Here is a 23,065-nt window from a genome sequence, read left to right on the forward strand (position 1 = left end):
AGACCACCCCAGAAGATGCATCAAGAGACACCAGGGGCTTTATTGTGGCAAGCCATCCAAGTCCAGCAGCAAACCTTATCTGTATATACTGTAAATGTTATGTTTTATAATATTTTTCTGTATATAATAATTACAGAATTTTCTTTGTTCAATCATTCATTTCCATTCATTGATAGGTGATTTCCTAAATTAAATAATCCCTTTTCTAAATTATTAAATCATATGTACATAATAAATCCTTCTTGAACCTTGAAATTCATTCATTTTCATTTATAGTTATGTAAATTAAATACACATTATATTCATCATTATATATATTATTTAATATATAGGCTACCTTTGTCTTATTTACACCCTACAGCTTAAGGAAGGGACTCTCTTTACAGTGTGACTACAAACACAGTTCACTCTGTCAGGGAGTGTGAGGGTGTAGAGAGGAAGGTTTTGGAATTGGGCTCAAGAGTCCCCACCCCCTTTTGTTAAGGCTGCACAAATCACTCATCTCACTTCTTCAGGTGTGTTGAGCAGTCAGTCAATCACAGATCTAATCAAACTGCAAGCCAAGATTAATCAATTCAAACGCCAGATCTGGCAAATACCGGCAGGACATTTCAAGAATAGAGCGAGAAAAACAAGTAATTGCCAAATGGGTTTAAGCCATGGAGAGATACAGTTTGTAAAAGGGTAATACCGTAAACCCTGTTTTACTGCCTTCTCCTCAGGAGACAAACACAAAGTTGCATGTACATGAATATGCGTAGAAAGTAAGACAGTAAGTTATAGTAACAAAGTGGACATTTTGTGCTGTCAATTGCTTATAATTATGACCAACTCATAATTCAAAAGCAGTTTAAATATATGTTCCCTTTATAAAATCCTTAGAATGAGTGCTATTTATACATATTTCTTTCTATCAGAAGACATTGAAGAAAAGAATGTCCACTTTCCTTTTAAATGATTCAGTATTTATCTAATGGAAAATAAACACAGGGACCAGAGTAAAAGATTGGTATAAAGCTGAGTTTTATTGTAATTTTGATGAACATTAGGTATAAGGCTATATGAAGAGACAGATCTAAATGTATTTATAGTAATATGACATGATTTCTGCCATTTGCAATAGTGGCCAAGAAGCAGGAAGGTTATTGTAGCCGTCTCATTCTAAAAATATTGCATATACATCAACAGTCCTTCACATTTCTTATTACAAAAAATTACAAACTAAAGATTGAGGCTTCTCAGTAACTTCAGTTGTTTATGAAAACATACATTTTTCTTCAATCCCATTTCAGATAATTTGTTGTCTTAAGTGACTGAGATAAACTGTCTCCTGATAAATCCTCTATATCTAAATACTCTGAATTCAATTATACATTCAGTTATAATGTTGTGCTCTAGCTCTCTTCCTCATTGGCGACTAACAGCACACAGCTCATGAGGTGAAGGACTGAGGGTGAAACCAACATCTGGTGTCAGATCCAGTTCATCCTCTGTAACTCCAGGTGGAGGAGTGAAACGAAAGCGCTGGAGGAGGGAGGTGAAGAAGAGGAAAAGCTCCATTCTGGCCAGACTCTCTCCGGGACACACCCTGCGACCTGTGAGAACAAAGAGTTGCAGCAAGTTAACTAGATCACGTCTTTAGAATCGTATTATATCTAGACAAAATGGTTGTACCTGCAGAAAAAGGGATGAAGGCGTCTCTACTCATAAATTTACCCTCCTTATCCAGGAAGTGGGAAGGGTTGAAGGTGTATGGAGTTTCCCATTCACTCTCATCATGCAGGACAGACGTAAGAAGAGGAAACACAGTAGTACCCTGTAGGCAAAAGCAGAGCGCAAGGTGTATCATTCAAAATATTGGCACCAAAGCACTGTTGGAAACTATCGTGTGTGTTGTGTGGTGTGTGACCTTTTTGATAAAGTAACCCTGGAATGTGACGTCTTGGCTGGTTTTGTGAGGAAGGGCCAAGGGGGCAATGTTGGCCAGTCTCTGTGTCTCGTGGATGACAGCATCAGTGTACGGCAGGTTTTTACGGTCATCTACTCGGACCTGACGGCTTCCAACCACCCTGCTCAGCTCCTCCTGGACCTGTTCTGCACTCACATAACATTTAGATTAAATTTGATTAATGTACAAGTACATAAAATTGGGACTAAAGCGGAAACACTGTAATTTCACCAGGGACAAGTGAGTGGGTTTGTTTTTGCACCTTGAAAATGAGGGTACTTGGACATGAAAAGTAGACCCCACTGAAGTGTATTTCCTGTAGTATCAGTCCCAGCTGCAAACAGATTTCTCACGCTGTAGACCAGGTTGTCATCATGATAGTGTGAATCTTTTATTTCAGACTCCTAGTAAAACATAGAGAAAGAAAGTACGGTGGCCCCGAGAGCTCAACACACTGCAAATTAAGAAACACATGCAAATAGAAACAACACAAGCAAATGAAGAAAGCTCTTCACCAATTTGACGACACATGTGCAGCATTTAGAGGAGAAGCTCCAAACCCAATGGAAACTCTTTCTGGGGGACACTGAATATATGATGCATATGACGGGGATAACTTATGTTTTTTTTGTGGCTTGTGAAGTTATTGGCTGAAAAAGTCTATCCTTACAGTAAGACTCCCTAATGATCACATTTTGCTAAAATGACACTCACACAAGTGAAAACAATATCACTGTTGTTGGTAATAAAAACAAACTCAGAAAAAAGATAATTTTCCAACACCACTGACGGATAACCAAATTCTATAACTAACCAAAACAACAAGCGCTGCGTTTGCATCACTTTAAAGTGTCGCCTGGAAGCAGTTTTGGTTGTCTTGTGAGGTACTTGCTGTGATTTTTCTAAATATTGCACGTGTGTAGTTAAATTCATATTTGTGTGTCGTCAAGCTAGTGATTTGTCTATTTTCATGCGTTTTCTTAATTTGCAATGTGCTGAGCTCTCAGGGCCACCATGAAGAGGGATTATACGCAATGATTTATTCATCAGTGTTATAAGGCTAGGAGTGGATTCACTGGAGTAAGACACCTCACCTCCAGGTTTAGTTTATGGGTCAGGAATGCATCAACAAAGCATCTGCACATCTCAGGGTTCAAAGTCTCCTTCAGGTCCGCTATTATGTTCCTTGTTTCTTGCCTGTTGGCCTCCGCGTGTTTCATCAAATCCCTCCAGTTTTTAAGAAAAGGGCCCAGCCAAGGAAACGTGTTGTATATCTGTAAAGGGGCAGAATACAGAACTAATGTTAACAGCCATCAGATCTGAAGTGTTCAGATGGTACCCTTCCAAAAAAATGACTAAAACTGATGTGTGCAGGCAAATATAAATAATAATAATAATAATAATAATAATAATCCAAAATTAAGTTTGAAATTAATATTGAACAAATATGTACTTTATTTAACTTATATTTAGTACTACATTACATAGTTATATCCAGGAATCTTCTTGGGAAATTATTATTTAAAGTTATAGAATTAAGAAACTGCTAAATAAAGTTTTAACAAATATGTCATTAACTACAACAGTTTAAGCTCTTAAGCATCAGGTTTTCTTTGTAATCATCTGAAGTCACTAGATCTGAAATCACTCTCTAGTACCAGGATGGATGCTGTTCCGGTCAGACGGATGGACTCGTGTTCGCTTTCCACCATAGCTTTGAAGTCAGAGTCCTTGTAGTCAAACCTCTTTCCAAACATGAGAGCTGATATAATATTTGAAGCTGCATAATGAATTGTCTGGGCGTTGTCGAAGGATTTACCTGAGAGAGAGATAAAATTAGATAGTGAGTGCAACTCATTCAAAGGACTGTTGCCATATAAAGAGGTGTAGAGTTTTTGAAATGATCATGTTACCTTCCTGTTGTTCAAATTCTTCACTCAGGTAGGCACATTCCTCTATGATTTTACCTTCACTAATCCTTCTGCCCATCCCAAAATCTCTCAGTGTACTTAAAGCAAAACGCCTCATTTCTTTCCAAGAGTCGCCATTGGAAAATATTATGCCTGAAAACAAGAGTGGTTGGCTTGTTTATACAAGGACAGAAAAAGGCCAGTAAAACAAACAAACAAACATTTCTCTCTACCGTTTCCTTTGTGGAAATCATAGAATATTGGAATGACCTCTCGATCACCAAATTCCTCAGCATGGTTGACCAGAGCCTGTCTGACTGTCTTGTATCCTGCCAGGACCACCACCTTCTTCATTCCAAAGTAGACTCTAAACACTGGTCCATATTTCTTAGACAGCTGAAAAGATGGAGGCAAGTAAAAGTGAGACTCACTGTCCTCTATAAGAAATGTCATCTACTGAAATTCACTAATATAGAGATACACACATACAGAGATATATATAGAGAGAGAATATAGAGAGAGAGATAGAGATAGAAGAGAGAGAGGAGAGACAGAGAGAGAGACAGAGAATAGACAGAGAAGATCGGAGAGTGACTAATATCACATATATATGATAGTATAGAGATAGATGATAGAGAGATAGTAGACACAGATAGATATATACATTATAGATATAATATAGCTATATATATAGATATATATAATACACAGTATTATATATACATATATACGTAATATATATATATATTATATATATATATCCACACACCCACATTCTCTATATATATACACACACACATTATATATATATATATATATATAAATGTTGTGGTGTGTATATATATATATATATATAACACACATCAACATTATATTATATATATATATATATAATGTGTGTGTGTATATATATAATATATATTATAATTATAATGTGTGTGTGTGTATATATATATATATATATATAGTATATTATAATAATGTGTGTGTGTGTATATATATATATATATATATATATATATATATATATATATATATATATATATATATATATATATATATATATATATATATACACACACACACACACATTATATATATATATATATATATATATATATATATATGGTTGTTAGGTTAGGTATATATATATATGGTTGTTAGGTTGTTATTCATGTGCAGGTGTTTGTTAGACAGGTACCAGACTGCTGCTGCTGCTCTGGCAGTGATAACTGGGCCTTTATTACACAGTGCACACTCCATCAAAAGTCTCCACAGCTGTAAAGTCGACTGTCAGCTGATCCAGCTGTGATCGCAGATATCAGACATGGACGTCGCTTCACGTGACGCTTCAGAGGAAAGGACTTCTCATTTATCTAAAACACATTTCCTCGTTTCCTCTTATGGTGTCCTTGCGTCTTTCCATGCATTTACTAGTAAACTACGCATACTAAGATAAACATTTAATATTGTCATACAAATGCAAACAACTTAAGGTACAATTGTATTTGTATCTTTACTTGGGATCAAATATAGGCTACCCGTGTCTAGTCTATAAAACGCTAGACGTGTTAATTTGATTGTACACTTATACACACACACGGGGAGTGTTGCAAAAACCAAGAAGCTCTTAAACATCCCAACGAAAAACGAGAAGAGGTTTACAAGGTGGCAGAAATGCCACTAAAGAATTTGGAGTTTTATTATTTTATATTTTTCCTGAGATGCTGATACGTAACTATGGTTACGAAATGTTATGACAGTGCCTGTTTTTTAAATTATTCAGTATTTCTCTAAGGGGAAAAAAACACAGGGACCAAAGTAAAAGATTGGTATATAACTGATTGTTATTGTAATTTTGGATGAACATTAGGTATAAGGCTATATGAAGAGACAGCAAGTATTTATAGCAATATGACATGATTTCTGCCATTTGCAATAGTGGACTAGAAGCAGGAAGGTTAATGTAGCCGTCTGCTTCTAAAAATAATGCATATACATCAACAGTCCTTCACATTTTCTATTTACAAAATTACAAAAAAAAACTAAAATTTTCCTCAATCCCATTTCAGATCATTTGCTGTCTTAAGTGACTGAAATAAACTGTCTCCTGATAAATCCTCTAGATTTACATTACAGTTCATTTAGCTGATGCTTTTGTCCAAAGTGACTTACAAGAAGTACAAATAATCATGAGGATACAACTCCGAACAGCAAGAATCTTGCAAGTACATTAGCTACAAATAAGCCAAACCAATGTAAGTGCAACATACAAAGAACTGTTTTGTTTTGTCCCCCATCCCACCCCCCCCCCCCCCTCTCTCTCATTCGCCGAGGTGCAGTCGATACAGGTGAACTTTCAGTCTGCGATAGAAGTTGTGAAGACGGTCTGCTGACATCAATGGGGAGGTCTTTCCACTATTTTGGAGCCAGGATAGCAAACAGGCGGGTTTTGTTTGAGGAGAATCTGGGGTCCCTCTCGCAGTGAGGGAGTGGCGAGCCGATTCGCTGATGCAGAGTGAAGTGAACGTGCTGGGGTGTATGATTCGACCATGGCCTGGATGTAGGAAGGGGCTGATCCAGTCACAGCACGGTAGGCCAACACCAGAGTCTTGAAGCAGATTCTGGATACCACTGGTAGCCAGTGAAGGGAGCGGAGAAGCTGTGTAGTGTGGGATCTAAATACTCTGAATTCAATTATACATCCAGTTATAATGCCGTGCTCTAGCTCTCTTCCTCATTGGCGACTAACAGCACACAGCTCATGAGGTGAAGGAGTGAGGGTGAAGACCACAGCTGCAGTCAGATCCAGTTCATCCTCTGTAACTCCAGGTGGAGGAGTGAAACGAAAGCGCTGGAGGAGGGAGGTGAAGAAGAGGAAAAGCTCCATTCTGGCCAGACTCTCTCCGGGACACACCCTGCGACCTGTGAGAACAAAGAGTTGCAGCAAGTTTACTAGATCACGTCTTTAGAAATCGTATAATATCTAGACAAAATGGTTGTACCTGCAGAAAAAGGGATGAAGGTGTCTCTCCTCATAAATTTACCCTCCTTATCCAGGAAGTGGGAAGGGTTGAAGGTGTATGGGGTTCCCCATTCACTCTCATCATGCAGGACAGAAGTAAGAAGAGGAAACACAGTAGTCCCCTGTAGGCAAAAGCAGAGCGGAAGGTGTATCATTGAAAGTATTGGCACCAAAGAACTGTTGGAAACTATCTTACAAAAACAAATGTGTTTGTGTGTCTGACCTTTTTGATAAAGTAACCCTGGAATGTGACGTCCCGGGTGGTTTTGTGAGGAATGGCCAAGGGGACAATGTTGGCCAGTCTCTGTGTCTCGTGGATGACAGCATCAGTGTACGGCAGGCTCTTACGGTCATCTACTCGGACCTGACGGCATCCAACCACCCTGCTCAGCTGCTCCTGGACCTGTTCTGGACTCGCATAACATTTAGATTAAATTGGATGAATGTACGATTACATAAAATTGGGACTAAAGCGGAAACACTTTAATTTCACCAGGGACAAGTGAGTGGGTTTGTTTTTACACCTTGAAAATGAGGGTACTTGGCCATGAAAAGTAGAACCACACTGAAGTGTATTTCCTGTAGTATCAGTCCCAGCTGCAAACAGATTTCTCACGCTGTAGACCAGGTTGTCATCATGATAGTGTGAATCTTTTATTTCAGACTCCTAGAAAAGATAGAAAAAGAAAGTACGGTGGCCCCGAGAGCTCAACACACTGCAAATTAAGAAAGCACATGCAAATAGAAACAACACAAGCAAATGAAGAAACCTCTTCACCAACTTGACGACACATGTGCAGCATTTAGAGGAGAAGCTCCAAACCCAATGGAAACTCTTTCCAGGGGACACTAAAAGAGGATGCACATGACAGGGACAGCTTGTGGTTTTTTGTGGCTTCTGAAGTTATTGGCTGATGAAGTCTATCCTTCATTGTGATCACATGATTCAGATATTATAACTAAAAACCATGTTGCCGCAACGGCAAATCTGGACAGGGGTGAAAAGTGTGGAAAAAAGCCTTTTTGCCCCCCCCCTTGCTCTTGACCAAGGCAATCTTAGAAATGGACCTTCATTTTGATCTAAACTACACATCTGTAAAGGTTTGTGAAAGTTTCCACAGACAGAGAGACGGGATTATAAACACCTGTACTCTAAACCTCTTCTGTGGTCATTCCTGCTACAGTAAGACTCCCTAAGGACCACATTTTGCCACGATGACACACACACACACACACATTCTCACAAGGTGGAAACAATATCTGCATCACTGTTCTGACAGTTAAAAAAAACTCAAAGGTCATTTTCCAACACCACTGATGGATAACCAAATTCAATAACTAACCAAAGCAACAAGCGCTACCTTTGTATCACTTTAAAGTGTCGCCTGGAAGCAGTTTTAGTTGTGTTGTCAGGGACTTGCTGCGATTTTTCTAAATGCTGCACATGTGTAGTTAAATTAATATTATCGTATGTCGTCAAGCTAGTGATTTGTATATTTGGGTTAGGGTTATTTATTGTTCATCAGTATTATTTGGCTAGGAGTGGATTCACTGGAGTAAGACACCTCACCTCCAGGTTTAGTTTACGGGTCAGGAATGCATCAACAAAGCATCTGCACATCTCAGGGTTCAAAGTCTCCTTCAGGTCCGCTATTATGTTCCTTGTTTCCTCCATGCTGGCCTCCACGTGTTTCATCAAATCCCTCCAGTTTTTAAGAAAAGGGCCCAGCCAAGGAAACGTGTTGTATATCTGTAAAGGGGCAGAATACAGAACAAATGTTAACAGCCAACAGATCTGAAGTGTTCAGATGGTACCCTTCCAAAATAAATATTAAAACTGATGTGTGCAGGAAAACATTAATATTAATAATAATAATCCAAAATTAAGTTTCAAATAAATAATGAACAAATATTGACCTTATAGTTAGTACCAAATTAGACAGTTATATCCAGGATGCTTCTTAGAAAATTATTATTTACAATTTAAAATGATAGAATAAAATTTCACCAAATATTTTAAGGACTACAACAGTTTAAGCCAGGAGTCTTCAACGTTTTTTCAGATCAAGGTACCCCAAAATAATGGAGAGATGGAACAGGGACCCCCTACTATATATATATATATATATATATATATATATATAAATAAATATATATATATATATATATATATATATATTGTTTAGAAGAGGGTCCATGCAACGGTCCGCTCTGTCTCTCTCTGTAGGTGAAGGTGTGTGTGTGTGTGTGTGTGTGTGTGTGTGTGTGTGTGTGTGTGTGTGTGTGTGTGTGTTAGTTAATGTGAATTTAAAGACATTTCAATTTGTGGGAGAAAAATTGGTTTGGAAAAAATAAAGTACCTCCGCGGACCCCCTAGGGGTCACGGATCCCCTGTTGAAGACTTTTTAAGCTCTTAAGACTCAGATTTTCTTCGTAATCATCTGAAGTCACTACATCTGAAATCACTCTCTAGTACCAGGATGGATGCTGTTCCGGTCAGACGGATGGACTCGTGGTCTCTTTCCACCATATCTTTGAAGTCAGGGTCCTTGTAGTCAAACCTCTTTCCAAACATAAGAGCTGATATAATATTTGAAGCTGCATAATGAATTGTCTGGGCATTGTCAAAGGCTTAACCTGAGAGAGAGATAAAGTTAGATAGTGAGTGCAACTCATTCAAAGGACTGTTGCCATATAAAGAGGTGCAGAGTTTTAGAAAAGATCATGTTACCTTCCTGTTGTTCAAATTCTTCACTCAGGTAGGCACATTCCTCTATGATTTTACCTTCACTAATCCTTCTGCCCATCCCAAAATCTCTCAGTGTACTTAGAGCAAAACGCCTCATTTCTTTCCAAGAGTCGCCATTGGAAAATATTATGCCTGAAAACAAGAGTGGTTGGCTTGTTTATACAAGGACAGAAAAAGGCCAGTAAAACAAACAAACAAACAAACATTTCTCTCTACCGTTTCCTTTGTGGAAATCATAGAATATTGGAAGGACCTCTCGATCACCAAATTCCTCAGCATGGTTGACCAGAGCCTGTCTGACTGTCTTGTATCCTGCCAGGACCACCACCTTCTTCATTCCAAAGTAGACTCTAAACACTGGACCATATTTTTTAGACAGCTGAAAAGATGGAGGCAAGTAAAAGTGAGACTCACTGTCCTCTATAAGAAATGTAATTTACTGAAATCCACTTACCAATACTGAATACATACAAAAATAAATATAAAAACATACCTTAATTGTCTTCTATAGAAGCTTAATAATTTGCATGCAACACATTTCACACATCAACAAGAGAGCGGTTGAGTCTTTTGAGATCCACCTGAAGAAGGTTACCAAGCAGGGGAAGAGGTGTAGGCCCTGGAGGCTCCAACTTCTTGTCCTGGGAGCTGAAGCTGGAGTAACAAAGGTGGAGAAACAGCAGGCCCATAATGGCCACCGACAAGTAGACTGAAATAGAAAACTGGAAAAGATCTTCCAACATGATTCTGCTGTCACCTGGATCTGACTTGTTTTAGAAAACCTTTTCGGTGAACAGCTATTTCCAAAGTTAAATGAAGAGATAAATCCCTGGTTGTCCCAAATCGGCTTCTAATTTCAAACAGTTTGAAGAGTCTGCAAAGATGTAACCTCTTTTCATGTACTTTTATGTTCTTCTGTTACCAGAAAACTGCTATGTGTGCAAGGATGTGTTTTGTGTATCCAACTGATATCTTGTTGTGAGACCAAAAGAACATCTTGCTCAGGACAGATGTCCCGACGGCAACTAATGCTTTGCGAGGTCACCTCATGTGCGATATATGATGTATGTTTTCTGTCTGTCTCCAGCGCTCTTCAGCACTCTCCAGCACTCTCCTGCAGACTGTTTTCGCACTCTGTATCAGTTGTGATTCTGAGATCTCAGAATAAAGTGTCAAAGACGAAACCTGGTTTTCCGTAACTTTATTGAACATCTCACCGAGAACTTCATTATAATATAGAAGAATATTCCACAACAATTTGGTGTCAGAAGTGGGATCACTGCAAGTCGTCTACGAACACCGAGGACTACTGGTGGCTGGCTGCCGGAATCCTTAGTGGATTCTCCTCTACCTCGACGAAATACACGATCTGAGACGAGAGGACCAGTATCCAGAGTGGGACTGACGAACTGTACGTGATCCAACAAACTCTTTTTCAAAACCTCCGGTGAGATGTATTATTTCTAAATTTATATTACAAAAAGTGTGATTTTAAGATAAATGTAAAATAACATGCCATGTCATCAGTAAGTCATAAATAGAGTCAGGGACTTTATTAAAGAGAATACAAGTGAAAGTCAGGGACTTTGAAGAATTACTCTGGGAGTAAAATACACGGAGATGTCCGAGTATAAAATAACGTAAATCACAGGTTGAAAAGAAACGTTCAGAATGGTTCAGGGATCCAGTGTTAAAGGACAAGATGTCCAAAAGGGATCAAAAGTGGATGACATGTGTAAAAAATACGGACCAGATACTACGTCATGTTTAAAGGTATGGGTTGAGAAACTGAAGGAGGATCATTTAGTGTTGAGGAATTAAGAAAGTTAAAAGTAAGGTTGAGAGAACAAGAGGGAAAAGTAATGTGTTGAAAACAATGAGAGAACATAGAAGACAGTTTATGTTATGGGAGAAGGAAGCAGAGAACAGGGATAGGAAGAAAGTATGTGGATTATTTGCAAAAACAAATATAGATGAAAGTACAGACAAAGGGATTATGAAAATGTCAAAGAAACAGTTAACTACCCATTCCACTTCTCTTTACCCAGCTCTGACGAGGTTGGATGACGATTCCTACTCCTGCCGCCGAGTTCCACCTCCGGCCTACCCAGACTCAGTCCAACCACAATTACAACCACCTCCCCACGAAGCCCCTGAAGCCTCTGCTCCTCCTGTCCATCACAAGAAAAGAAAACCCAACACCCGGCAACGACAACGAGACAGAAGACCAGACAGTGACGAGGATGAGAAAAGTGATGACAAAACTCAACTTTTACCCATGATCCAAGTAATGGGACCTGAAGGAACAGCTTTAGTTTACCGTCCCTAGACATTAGACGACATGAAGGCTGCTCTACACCACCTACCCGCCATTGAAAATGGAGGAGGTGATTTTGGGGTACAATTGATTCAGTTCTGCAAACAATTCCAGCCCACATATAGGTCCAACTGACGATGCAAAATCAGAGTAAGTAACATTTGAACACGTCTTGAAACATCCAGAACGGATCAATAATGAAAACGACGCATATAGAGACGCTCTCACCACACTCTGTGGGCATCTCGCAGAACAATTTGTAAAAAAGGTTGACATGACAAAAATATCTGTTTGCCAGCAGAAAATCGACGAAGGCGTTCCTGATTACTACACCCGCCTACACAAAGTCTTTCTTGACAACAGCGGTATCCGAGAGGACGACGCCGCTGAAGGAGTTTGGAACACCCGTCTCCGAGCAGCCTTCCTCCAAGGCCTCAGGAAAGACATTTCTGACAAAGTTCAAGAAACATGTACAGGCTGCCAAGACGCTAACATCGCCGAAGTACGACGTTATGCTATTCACTGTGAGAAACAAGCTCAACTGCATAACCAAAACAAAGAAGAAAACAGAAAAGCATCAAAAGAGAAAGCTCAGCTCACGCTCATGCATGCTGTAGCCACAAATGTTGCACCCCCTCATCAAGACAGGGGGCGTGGTCGTTTCAGAGGAAGAGGGAGAGGATTCTCTCAGCCCAGGCAACAAAGCCCGTGACAGTAGCCAAGTGAACCGAGCAGAGTGTTATTTTGTTGTTTTTTGGAAGTAAAGTTTTGGTTCATTCTACACTTTACCCTTGTGTCTGGAGTCGTGCAATTGAGTCCTCCTTCCCTGTGTCTGAGGCGTAACAGAACGAACAGAAGTGGACTCAGCCGACTCCAAAGGACTTCGGGACGCCCTATCACTCCGGGGAGTGATGATCCAGCAGCATGAGAATCAGCTGGTATCAGTCAGTCGAGGAATCCAGGACTTAGCAGACCGTCAAACAGAATTCCAAGCCTCTGTTTTGTCTGAAGTACACCTCCTGACAACACAGATGCAACAGCTCCTCACTCGCCTGCAGACTGCTACTCTAGTGAAGTCTCCTGCTGCAGGTTCCTCTTCTCCTGTCTCGGTTCCTGCTGCCGGGCCGTGGCAGACTTCAGTTCCTGCTGCCGGACCTCCGCAGACCTCCGTTCCTGCTGCACTCCATTCTTTCACCTGGTCCCTCGAGACCCCAGTCCCTGCATTCCCCGGCCCCTCGAGACCCCAGTCCCTGCATTCCCCTGGCCCCTCGAGACCCCAGTTCCTGCATTTCCCTCAAACCTCGAGACCCCAGTTCCCGTGTTCCCCTTGACGCCCGTGTTCTCCTTGATGCTCGAGACCCCCATGCTCCCCCTCCCTCTTGAGACCCCCGTGTTCGCCTTGATGCTTGAAAACCCCGTGCTCCCCCTCACTCTCAAGATCCCCGCGTTGTTCCCCCTGACTGTCGAGACCCGAGTGACTCCAGCACAGCCTCCAGTCCGGCCTCCAGAGTGGCACCGCCGGTCTTCAACCCGACCTCCTGAGCGGCTCCTTCAACCCCCAGCCCGGCCTCCCCAGCAACTTCGCCGGTCTTCAGCCCGACCTCCTGAGCGGCTCCTTCGACCCCCAGCCCGGCCTCCCCAGCAACTTCGCCGGTCTTCAGCCCGACCTCCTGAGCGGCTCTCCGGCCCCCAGCCCGGCCTCCCCAGCAACTTTGCCGGCTTCCAGCCCGGTCTTTCCGCCGGCCTCCTGCGCGGCTTCACCCGCCTCCATTCCGGCATCTCAGCCGGCCTCCTAAGCGGCTCCACCCGCCTCCAGCCCAGCCTCCTGAGCAGTTCTGCCCGCCTCCATCCCGGCCTGTCCGCCGGCCTCCCGAGTGGCTTCGACAGCTTCCAGCCCGGTCTTCAGCCCGGTCTTTCCACTGGCCTAATGAGCCATGTTGGCCCCTGGATTCAGGTACGGCTGTAATTCAATATGTTGACGACATTATGATTGCATCTCCCTCTAAGGAACAGTGTGAAGTTGATACAAGACTTTTACTTTTGCATTTGTCCGCAGAAGGCCATAAAGCCTGCCTGTCTAAACTTCAGTTCTCCCTGCCTACTGTCACCTTTTTAGGTCATGTCATTTCCGGAGAGGGGAAAACACTGTCTCCTAAAAGAACACAGGCTTTACAGTCCATTCCAAAGCCTGTCACAAAGAAACACATGATGCCATTTCTGGGCATGGCTTCCTACTGTAGATGTTTTATCCCTAACTACTCTCAAGTTGAGCAGCCACTTAGGGATATCACACACACTCCAGGCTCCACCGCTAATACAGTGCTAGTCTGGAATCCAGAGGCAGACAAAGCATTTGTTAACATGAAAATGTTGTTGTTGCCTGATCCGAACAAACCTTTTGTGCAAGCAGTAGATGAAAAAGGAGGATGCATGACGTCTGTCCTTCTTCAGTCACATGGCTCACACCTACGTCCGGTGGCATATTTTTCAGGCAAATTAGACCCAGTTGCAGCAGGCCTTCCAGCAGGCCTTCCAACATGCCTCCATGCAATCGCAGCAGCAGAAAAGGCTCTGATAGCCTCAAGGGACATAGTTGCCTATGCTCCACTAACTCTGCTCGTTCCTCATTCTGTTGCACTCATTCTCCTTGAGCAAAGGACTAGCCATTTGTCGGCAGCCAGATATCTTCGCTATCACACATGTTTATTAGACATGCCAAATGTTACTGTTCAACCATATAAAACCATTAATCCTGCCTCTCTTTTACCTCTTCCTACAGACGGAGATCCTCACAATCTCTCACACGATTGGTTGGCGGAATTAGAACTCACCTGCACACCACGACCCGACCTCAGTGATGTGCCCCTATTCGATCCAGATCTGGAGCTCTACATAGATGGCTCTGCCTCTCGTGACTCTACTGGCAAAAATAGGGTTGGTTTCGTAATCGTCACTGCAGTTGATGTGTTGTGTTCTGGTTCTCTTCCCCCTAACTATTCTGCCCAAGTTGCAGAACTCGTTGCCCTGACTGAAGCGTGCCGCTCCGCCGCAGGTCAGGCTGTGAACATTTACACCGACTCTCTTTACGCTTTCGGTGTTGTCCATGATTTTGGTGCGTTATGGAAACATAGGAAGTTTCTCAAATCTGATGGTAAGCCCATTCTGAATTCCAAATTGGTTGCTGCGCTACTAGAGAACATTTTATTGCCCTCCCGAATTGCTGTATGCAAATGTACTGCTCACACCCAGGGCATTGACCCCATTTCGTAAGGTAATGCATGTGCCGACGCCGCTGCTAAATTGGCTGCAATGAGATCAGATGTATATGGTTCACCATGTATGGTCACCCAGACAGCTCCCACCCAACTGCCCGCGCAGGTTTTCGCGTCTCTAAACGACATGCAAAAGCATGTCATGGACCGTGAAAAAGCTGTGTGGCGCTCCTGTGGTGCCTCTTTCACTCAAGACACAGGTGTGTGGATGGGTCCCGAGGGTCTACCACGTCTCCCTAAACATTTCTTTTCCCATTATGCTAAAGGGGGGATGTTTGATGCTGTTAAAACTTTTTGGTTCACCAAAGGTTTCACCGTGGCTGCAGAGAAGCACTGCCACGCATGCGTTACCTGTCTGACTCAAAACCTGCCTGCACGACCAATGGCATTGAAAGAAACAGAACAGTTCTGTGCATTTTTAGCACTAAACGATCCTGTGAAAGGAGGCAACTCCTGGTGTTTCGCAAAAGAGTCACTACCTGCACCATGTGTGTTTATGTCCAACGCCACCCTTCGCGCCACAAATGCATCTCAGCTAAAAACAAGTACGTTTGAAATGTATGCACCAGTAGCAAGCGTTCACCCTAGCTTCCTACAGAATTTGACTCATGTCCTATGCATAATCCGTAGGAAGAGCCATGTAGGCATGTTTTTAGGGACTACAAAGAATTGTCAACGGATCCTAAACGGCACCTGTGGTCCCGGCGAATTCAACAAAACAGTATGTGTACTAGCTAATATCCCAAATCGCATAAACTCCTCTATGGCGTTTCCCTCTGTCACACACCTCAACACTCCTAGCCTGGCCTTCTGATGCCGGAGCAGGAGCCCCATAAAATTACATCTGGCTATGCGGAAATAAATTGTACCAGACTTTGGCACTAGTATGGACTGGCACATGCACTCTAGTAGATCTGATACCAGCGGTCACCATTTTAGATTCTTTATTGTACACCACTCACCAGTATCCAGAATACAACAGAAACGAGCTTTGATCACTTCTCCGGGAGAAAAAGGGTTCAGCGTTATATTTCCTTGGTGGGGTGTTATAAATAATGCTCACAATATCGATAAGACTCATACCCGTTTAGAAAATCTCACATTCGAGGTTACACAGGGTTTCCAAGCATTCACTCCATTTATGGTAGCAAGTAGAAACATGTTGCTACAGCATCAAATGGGCCTTGACATTTTGTTAGCTTACAACCAATAGGAGGACTACTCTCCACAAACAGTTACTTTCTCATGACTAGTCATTATGAAGTGCACATGAAAATGAAATAAACAGAGTGACCAAAGTAAAAGATTGGTATATAACTGATTTTTATTGTAATTTTGGATGAACATTAGGTATAAGACTATGTGAAGAGACAGGTCTACATTTATTTATAGTAATATGACATGATTTCTGCCATTTGCAATAGTGGCCAAGAAGCAGGAAGGTTAATGTAGCCGTCTCATTCTAAAAATAGTTCATATGCACCCACAATCCTCCTGATAAATCCTCTAGATCTAAATACTCTGAATTCAATTAGACATTCAGTTATAATGCCGTGCTCTAGCTCTCTTCCTCATTGGCGACTAACAGCACACAGCTCATTAGGTGAAGGACTGAGGGTGAAGCCCACAACTGGTGTCAGATCCAGTTCATCCTCTGTAACTCCAGGTGGAGGAGTGAAACAAAAGCGCTGGAGGAGGGAGGTGAAGAAGAGGAAAAGCTCCATTCTGGCCAGACTCTCTCCGGGACACACCCTGCGACCTGTGAGAACAAAGAGTTGCAGCAAGTTAACTAGATCACGTCTTTGTCTTCACCATAGGCAATGATTACAACATTTGTGGAAATGATTATTTGCTGGCACATTGTCATTTTTTTCCTCACACTACTTGTTTATTTTGTATCTATTCATTTTCTATCACTGGGACGAGCATTACGAACAGTTTTACTACCTGTATGCTAACTGATAAAAATAAATAAAGAGATGATATGATCCAAAGCACTATAATCAGTATTGTAAATAAACTTTCCATAAAGATGAGTTCATGAGTTCATCTCATGACCTGCACTGGAGGAGTGAAATGTAAGAACAGCATTTTAATCTTTAACCAGAACTGCTACAACTGAACTTGGAAAAGAGAAAATTACACATCATTCTGAGTTTCACATCAATGACTAATCTGTGAAACAAAACAACCCAGTTTGTTTTTTTGGTCCGATTTGATCCCTTTTCCTGTGTCACCAGCAGGATCATCAGATTATGCCACAATGAGAGCACAAGAGGGCGGACTGCAGAGTCAGAAGAAGATGGATAAATTGGAGATGGCAGCCCTGGTGTTGCCCAACAGGTGAAATAAATTAAGGAAAACGTTTTTAGAAAGGCTGAAAAAAATCATATGATTGAATGCCGTGACATGAAAACTCGAAAAAATCAAGTTCCAGCTCTCTTCCTCATTGGCGACTAACACCACACAGCTCATGAGGTGAAGGAGTGAGGGTGAAGCCCACAACTGGTGTCAGATCCAGTTCATCCTCTGTAACTCCAGGTGGAGGAGTGAAACGAAAGCGCTGGAGGAGGTAGGTGAAGAAGAGGAAAAGCTCCATTCTGGCCAGACTTTCCCCAGACACACCCTGCGAGAACGAAAAGATTTGCAAAGAGTTCAACTGAATCGTTTCTTGAAAATTCTATTATATCTAGACAAAATGGTTGTACCTGCAGATGCAGGGTATGAAGGCGTCTCTCCTGATAAATTTACCCTCCTTATCCAGGAAGTGGGAAGGGTTGAAAGTGTATGGGGTTTCCCATTCACTCTCATCATGCAGGACAGAAGTAAGAAGAGGAAACACAGTAGTCCCCTGTAGGCAAAAGCAGAGCGCAAAATATTGGCACGAAAGCACTGTTAGAAACCATCTTACAAGAAAAAGTGTTTGTTTGTGTGCGTGACCTTTTTGATAAAGTAACCCTGGAATGTGACGTCTCGGCTGGTTTTGTGAGGAATGGCCAAGGGGACAGTGTTGGCCAGTCTCTGTGTCTCGTGGATGACAGCATCAGTGTACGGCAGGCTCTTACGGTCATCTACTCGGACCTGACGGCTTCCAACCACCCTGCTCAGCTCCTCGTGGACCTGTTCTGGACTCGCATAACATTTAGATTAAATTGGATGAATATACGAGTACATAAAATTGGGACTAAAGCGGAAACACTGTAATTTCACCAGGGACAAGTGAGTGGGTTTGTTTTTACACCTTGAAAATGAGGGTACTTGGCCATGAAAAGTAGACCCCACTGAAGTGTTTTTCCTGTAGTATCAGTCCCAGCTCCAAACAGATTTTTCACACTGTAGACCAGGTTGTCATCATGATAGTGTGAATCTTTTATTTCAGACTCCTAGAAAACAGAGAAAGAAAGTACGGTGGCCCCGAGAGCTCACCGCTCTGCAAATTAAGAAACACTTGCAAATAGAAACACCACAAGCAAATGAAGAAACATCTTCAACCACTTGACGACACATGTGCAGCATTTAGATGGGAAGCTCCAAACCCATATCAAAATCACTGTTCTGGCTGTTAAAAAAACCTCAAAGGTCATTTTCCAACACCACTGATGGATAACCAAATTCAATAACTAACCAAACCAACAAGCGCTGCGTTTGCATCACTTTAAAGTGTCGCCTGGAAGCAGTTTTGGTTGTCTTATGGGGTACTTGTGCAGCATTTAGAAAAATCACAGCACATGTGTAGTGTAATTCATATTTTGTGTGTCGTCAAGCTAGTGATTTGTCTATTTTCATGCGTTTTCTTAATTTGCAATGTGTTGAGTTCTCAGGGCCACCATGAAGAGAGATTATACGCAATGATTTATTCATCAGTGTTATAAGGCTAGGAGTGGATTCACTGGAGTTAGACACCTCACCTCCAGGTTTAGTTTATGGGCCAGGAATGCATCAACAAAGCATCTGCACATCTCAGGGTTCAAAGTCTCCTTCAGGTCCGCCATTATGTTCCTTGTTTCTTGCCTGTTGGCCTCCGCGTGTTTCATCAAATCCCTCCCGTTTTTAAGATAAGGGCCCAGCCAAGGAAACGTGTTGTATATCTGTAAAGGGGCAGAATACAGAACAAATGTTAACAGCCATCAGATCTGAAGTGTTCAGATGGTACCCTTCCAAAAAAAATATTAAAACTGATGTGTGCAGGAAAATATAAATAAAGACTTAGAATTTCTTTGTAATCATCTGAAGTCACTAGATCTGAAATCCCTCTCTAGTACCAGGATGGATGCTGTTCCGGTCAGAAGGATGGACTCGTGGTCTTTTTCCACCATAGCTTTGAAGTCAGGATCCTTGTAGTCAAACCTCTTTCCAAACATGAGAGCTGATATGATATTTGAAGCTGCAGAATTAATTGTCTGGGCGTTGTCGAAGGCTTTACCTGAGAGAGATAAAGTTAGATAGTGAGTGCAACTCCTTCAAAGGACTGTTGCCATATAAAGAGGTGCAGAGTTTTAGAAAAGATCATGTTACCTTCCTGTTGTTCAAATTCTTCACTCAGGTAGCCACATTCCTCTATGATTTTACCTTCACTAATCCTTCTGCCCATCCCAAAATCTCTCAGTGTACTTAGAGCAAAACGCCTCATTTCTTTCCAAGAGTCGCCATTGGAAAATATTATGCCTGAAAACAAGAGTGGTTGGCTTGTTTATACAAGGACAGAAAAAGGCCAGTAAAATAAACAAACAAACATTTCTCTCTACCGTTTCCTTTGTGGAAATCATAGAATATTGGAGTGACCTCTCGATCACCAAATTCCTCAGCATGGTTGACCAGAGCCTGTCTTGTATCCTGCCAGGACCACCACCTTCCTCATTCCAAAGTAGACTCTAAACACTGGACCATATTTTTTAGACAGCTGAAAAGATGGAGGCAAGTAAAAGTGAGACTCACTGTCCTCTATAAGAAATGTAATTTACTGAAATACACTTACCAATACTGAATGAATGAATGAATGAATGAATGAATGAATGATAAATAAATAAATAAATAAATAAATAATAATAAATAAATAAATAAATAAATAAATAAATAAATAAATATATATATATATATATATATATATATATATATATATATATATATATATATATATATATATATATATATATATATATATATATATATATATATATATATATATATATATATATATATATATATATATATATATATATATATATATATATAAAAAACATCAATTTCTTGTATTCTAACAAAGCAATGGAAATAACTTAATGATTTAAAGACATACAACACATTTCTCACATCAACAAGAGAGTGGTTGAGTCTTTTGAGATCCACCTGAAGAAGGTTACCAAGCAGGGGAAGAGGTGTAGGCCCTGGAGGCTCCAACTTCTTGTCCTGGGAGCTGAAGCTGGAGTAACAAAGGTGGAGGAACAGCAGGCCCATAATGGCCACCGACAAGTAGACTGAAATGGAAAACTGGAAAAGATCTTCCAACATGATTCTGCTGTCACCTGGATCTGACTTCTTTTAGAAAACCTTTTCACTGAACAGCTGTTTTCAAAGTTAAATGAAGAGATAAATCCCTGGTTGTCCCAAATCGCGCTTCTAGTTTCAAACAGTTTGAAGAGTCTGCAAAGATGTAATCTCTTTTCACCTCTCTGGGTGGGGCATGTGACCAAGTCTCCTAATTGATAAGTCCTCATTCCTAGATCCTCGCTTGGACCGGAAGTTATAATGATGCACTATCTCGAAGACCCTCCCAAATCTATTATTTCTGATCCTAGAACATTCAAATTTAATACACCCATGGGAGGAGCGAGGAGCGATCTCTGAGGAGCGAGGAGCGAGGATACACGAAAGCAGCCGACACGGAAGTCTTTCAGCAGCCGACACGCCCCCTCATTGAATATTAGTTATTGATTGTACGCCACAGCTGATCGGACTGATCTGATCTTTCAACATCACTGAAATACCGCAGTGAAGACAGACACCAGATTAAACTCAATTGCAACACTGTTTTAATATTATATGTGTTGTTTGATTTACCATCTAGTTTACCACAAACAACAAACTACAAACAACTTTCTTAATTTATAAGAAATTGTTTTCTGTTCTGGGTCTATTATTTCTCCCATTAAAGTTTATTATAGATACAATTTAATTAAGAGTGAATCAAAGAGTCTGTCTGTCAGCAAGAAACACTTTTTGCATTTACATTTTTATTTATCGTCATCTCCATTCAGTCACATGTGAGGCTGATCATCCCTGAGTGTTTGATATGAATTAAGTATTGTCCCTGAAACATTAAGTCCAATAAATAATGTCCAGTGTTCAACAGACTCCATAAGCATATTCTGGGATATAAATAAAGACTTCACAATCAGTATATCATAACATATTGACCCAAATAATATAAATGCATTCTGCCCGTACAAAAGGTCCCCGTCTTAGCAGGACACAGTATTCCGTATAAAGACAGACTGCAGGTTGTTATTCATGTGCAGGTGTTTGTTAGACAGGTACCAGACTGCTGCTGCTGCTCTGGCAGTGATAACTGGGCCTTTATTACACAGTGCACGTGTGTGCACACACAAACTCCATCAAAAGTCTCCACAGCTGTAAAAGTCGACTGTCAGCTGATCCAGCTGTGATCGCAGATATCCATACCTGTCAACCCTCCCGTTTTTCCCGGGATTATCCCGTATTTTTACTTCCATCCCGTTTTTCTCCCGTTTACATATTTTCCTGTAATTATCCCATATTTTTAACCTTTCAAAAATAAATTTAAAAAGGCCTAATTAAAAAAAGTGTAAAGTGGCCTCCGGTAGAGCAGATGACAGTATTATGTTTAACATTAGCTGAAAAACGTTATCCGCCAGTAAACACACAGAAGAAGAAAACAGGAACAATAACACAAAAGAAGAAGACGCGAACATATGATGAGAGTCACAGTGAACGGGAGATAGATGGAGACGCGGTTTAACCTGCTGTGGGGTTTTGAAGCCCGAAGGGCGCTGAGATAGTCTTTCAATTGAATCCAGTAAACTTCTAGTTGATCAAGATACTTATTTATTTAAAGTGATGATGACAGCAATGTCAAAAAATACCTTCAGCCGAGGACACTTTCACACACCAAGTCCACAGTCCGAATCAATAAAGAGCCAGTTAGCTGTCTGTTGGTACAAGTGAAAGTGGTACAAAAACATCATAAACATTTTGCTATATTCTCTACTGAAGGGTGTCGTCGTCCCTCATTGGTCCATGTTGGAGCGGTTATGCCCCTTGGTGGGCCGTCTTGTTGTGGCGAGATGGAGGTGGACCTGAAACTCTTTGAAGAGAACCTACAGTGCTTCACATTCATAACTAAATAGTGCTCATTATACATTTGTGCAGAAATACATGTTGTGCAATAATACATTTTGATTGAGGTGGACGAGTACATGTGATAATCATTAAATGTGACACAATACATAATACATTTTGATTGAGGTGTACAAGTACATGTGATAATCATTAAATGTGACACAATACAATCAGGAGTTTATTTACTTCACACTGCCAAACAAGTTAAAACTTTATGTAAGAACCAAATGGGAGGAGACCTTCCCTTATTTATTAAAAGCAGAGTCGGGACAACTCGTGCTTTTTGTAAAGTGTGCCATTCAGATGTTAGCATCGCACACGGCGGAATAAGCGATGTTCGCCAGAATGAACAATCGTCCAAGCACAAGCACGTCAAGAAGCACAAAAACATACACTGTCAATGACTTCATGTGTGACAAGAACTGTGTCAGAGGCAAACCTAGTGACCAAAGCTGAGGGAAAGATGTCGA

At 41.2% G+C, this 23,065-nt stretch overlaps 4 protein-coding genes across 5 annotated transcripts in view; 1 reads left to right on the top strand and 3 right to left on the bottom strand.

Moving 5' to 3' along the window:
• LOC115011911 (uncharacterized) overlaps positions 1 to 15,416 on the top strand; it is a 28,944-nt gene extending 13,528 nt beyond the window's left edge. Inside the window, exon 4 of the mRNA XM_029437187.1 lies at positions 15,328 to 15,416. Coding sequence (XP_029293047.1) covers positions 15,328 to 15,343 — 16 coding nt within the window. The 3' untranslated portion in view covers positions 15,344 to 15,416. The remainder of the gene's footprint in view (positions 1 to 15,327) is intronic.
• On the bottom strand, positions 1,302 to 4,254 carry LOC115011910 (cytochrome P450 2K1-like). 2 transcript variants are annotated; one of them, XM_029437185.1, is made up of 8 exons: positions 4,129 to 4,254; positions 3,862 to 4,011; positions 3,607 to 3,767; positions 3,043 to 3,222; positions 2,211 to 2,352; positions 1,910 to 2,094; positions 1,675 to 1,816; positions 1,302 to 1,595 (listed from the first exon to the last, which is right to left on the bottom strand). In XM_029437185.1, exons 2-8 carry the CDS (start codon positions 3,974 to 3,976, stop codon positions 1,408 to 1,410), a joined length of 1,113 nt encoding a protein of 370 aa, XP_029293045.1. In that variant the 5' UTR covers positions 3,977 to 4,011; positions 4,129 to 4,254; the 3' UTR covers positions 1,302 to 1,407. The 2 variants fall into 2 exon arrangements, with proteins under 2 accessions (XP_029293045.1, XP_029293046.1); XM_029437186.1 differs by lacking the exon at positions 4,129 to 4,254 and having other exon boundaries at positions 3,862 to 4,018.
• On the bottom strand, positions 6,527 to 10,401 carry LOC115011909 (cytochrome P450 2K1-like). The gene is given in 10 exon segments (XM_029437184.1): positions 6,527 to 6,783; positions 6,864 to 7,005; positions 7,107 to 7,291; positions 7,408 to 7,441; positions 7,443 to 7,550; positions 8,454 to 8,633; positions 9,360 to 9,520; positions 9,615 to 9,764; positions 9,849 to 10,011; positions 10,178 to 10,401. Coding segments are annotated over 10 exon segments (1,509 nt in total). The 5' UTR covers positions 10,376 to 10,401; the 3' UTR covers positions 6,527 to 6,595.
• A 1,128-nt stretch (positions 15,417 to 16,544) lies between the features above and the next one.
• LOC115011775 (cytochrome P450 2K1-like) lies at positions 16,545 to 20,867 on the bottom strand. Its single transcript, XM_029437002.1, is given in 10 exon segments — positions 16,545 to 17,010; positions 17,940 to 18,072; positions 18,162 to 18,346; positions 18,463 to 18,604; positions 19,130 to 19,309; positions 19,484 to 19,644; positions 19,737 to 19,886; positions 19,967 to 20,046; positions 20,048 to 20,121; positions 20,532 to 20,867. Coding segments are annotated over 10 exon segments (1,521 nt in total). The 5' UTR covers positions 20,730 to 20,867; the 3' UTR covers positions 16,545 to 16,792.
• Between the last annotated feature and the right edge of the window lie 2,198 nt (positions 20,868 to 23,065).

This window comes from Cottoperca gobio, chromosome 8, assembly GCF_900634415.1.
Source record: "Cottoperca gobio chromosome 8, fCotGob3.1, whole genome shotgun sequence".
Lineage (NCBI taxonomy): Eukaryota > Metazoa > Chordata > Actinopteri > Perciformes > Bovichtidae > Cottoperca > Cottoperca gobio.

What these genes read in the sequence shown, in the direction of transcription:
- LOC115011910 (XM_029437185.1), bottom strand. Translation starts at nt 3,976, where the DNA reads ATGAGGCGTTTTGCTTTAAGTACACTGAGAGATTTTGGGATGGGCAGA. An exon ending in AGAATTTGAACAACAGGAAG is followed by an intron (nt 3,768 to 3,861) that starts GTAACATGATCA and finishes TCTCTCTCTCAG; the next exon opens with GTAAATCCTTCGACAACGCC. An exon ending in AGGGTTACTTTATCAAAAAG is followed by an intron (nt 1,817 to 1,909) that starts GTCACACACCAC and finishes TTTTGCCTACAG; the next exon opens with GGTACTACTGTGTTTCCTCT.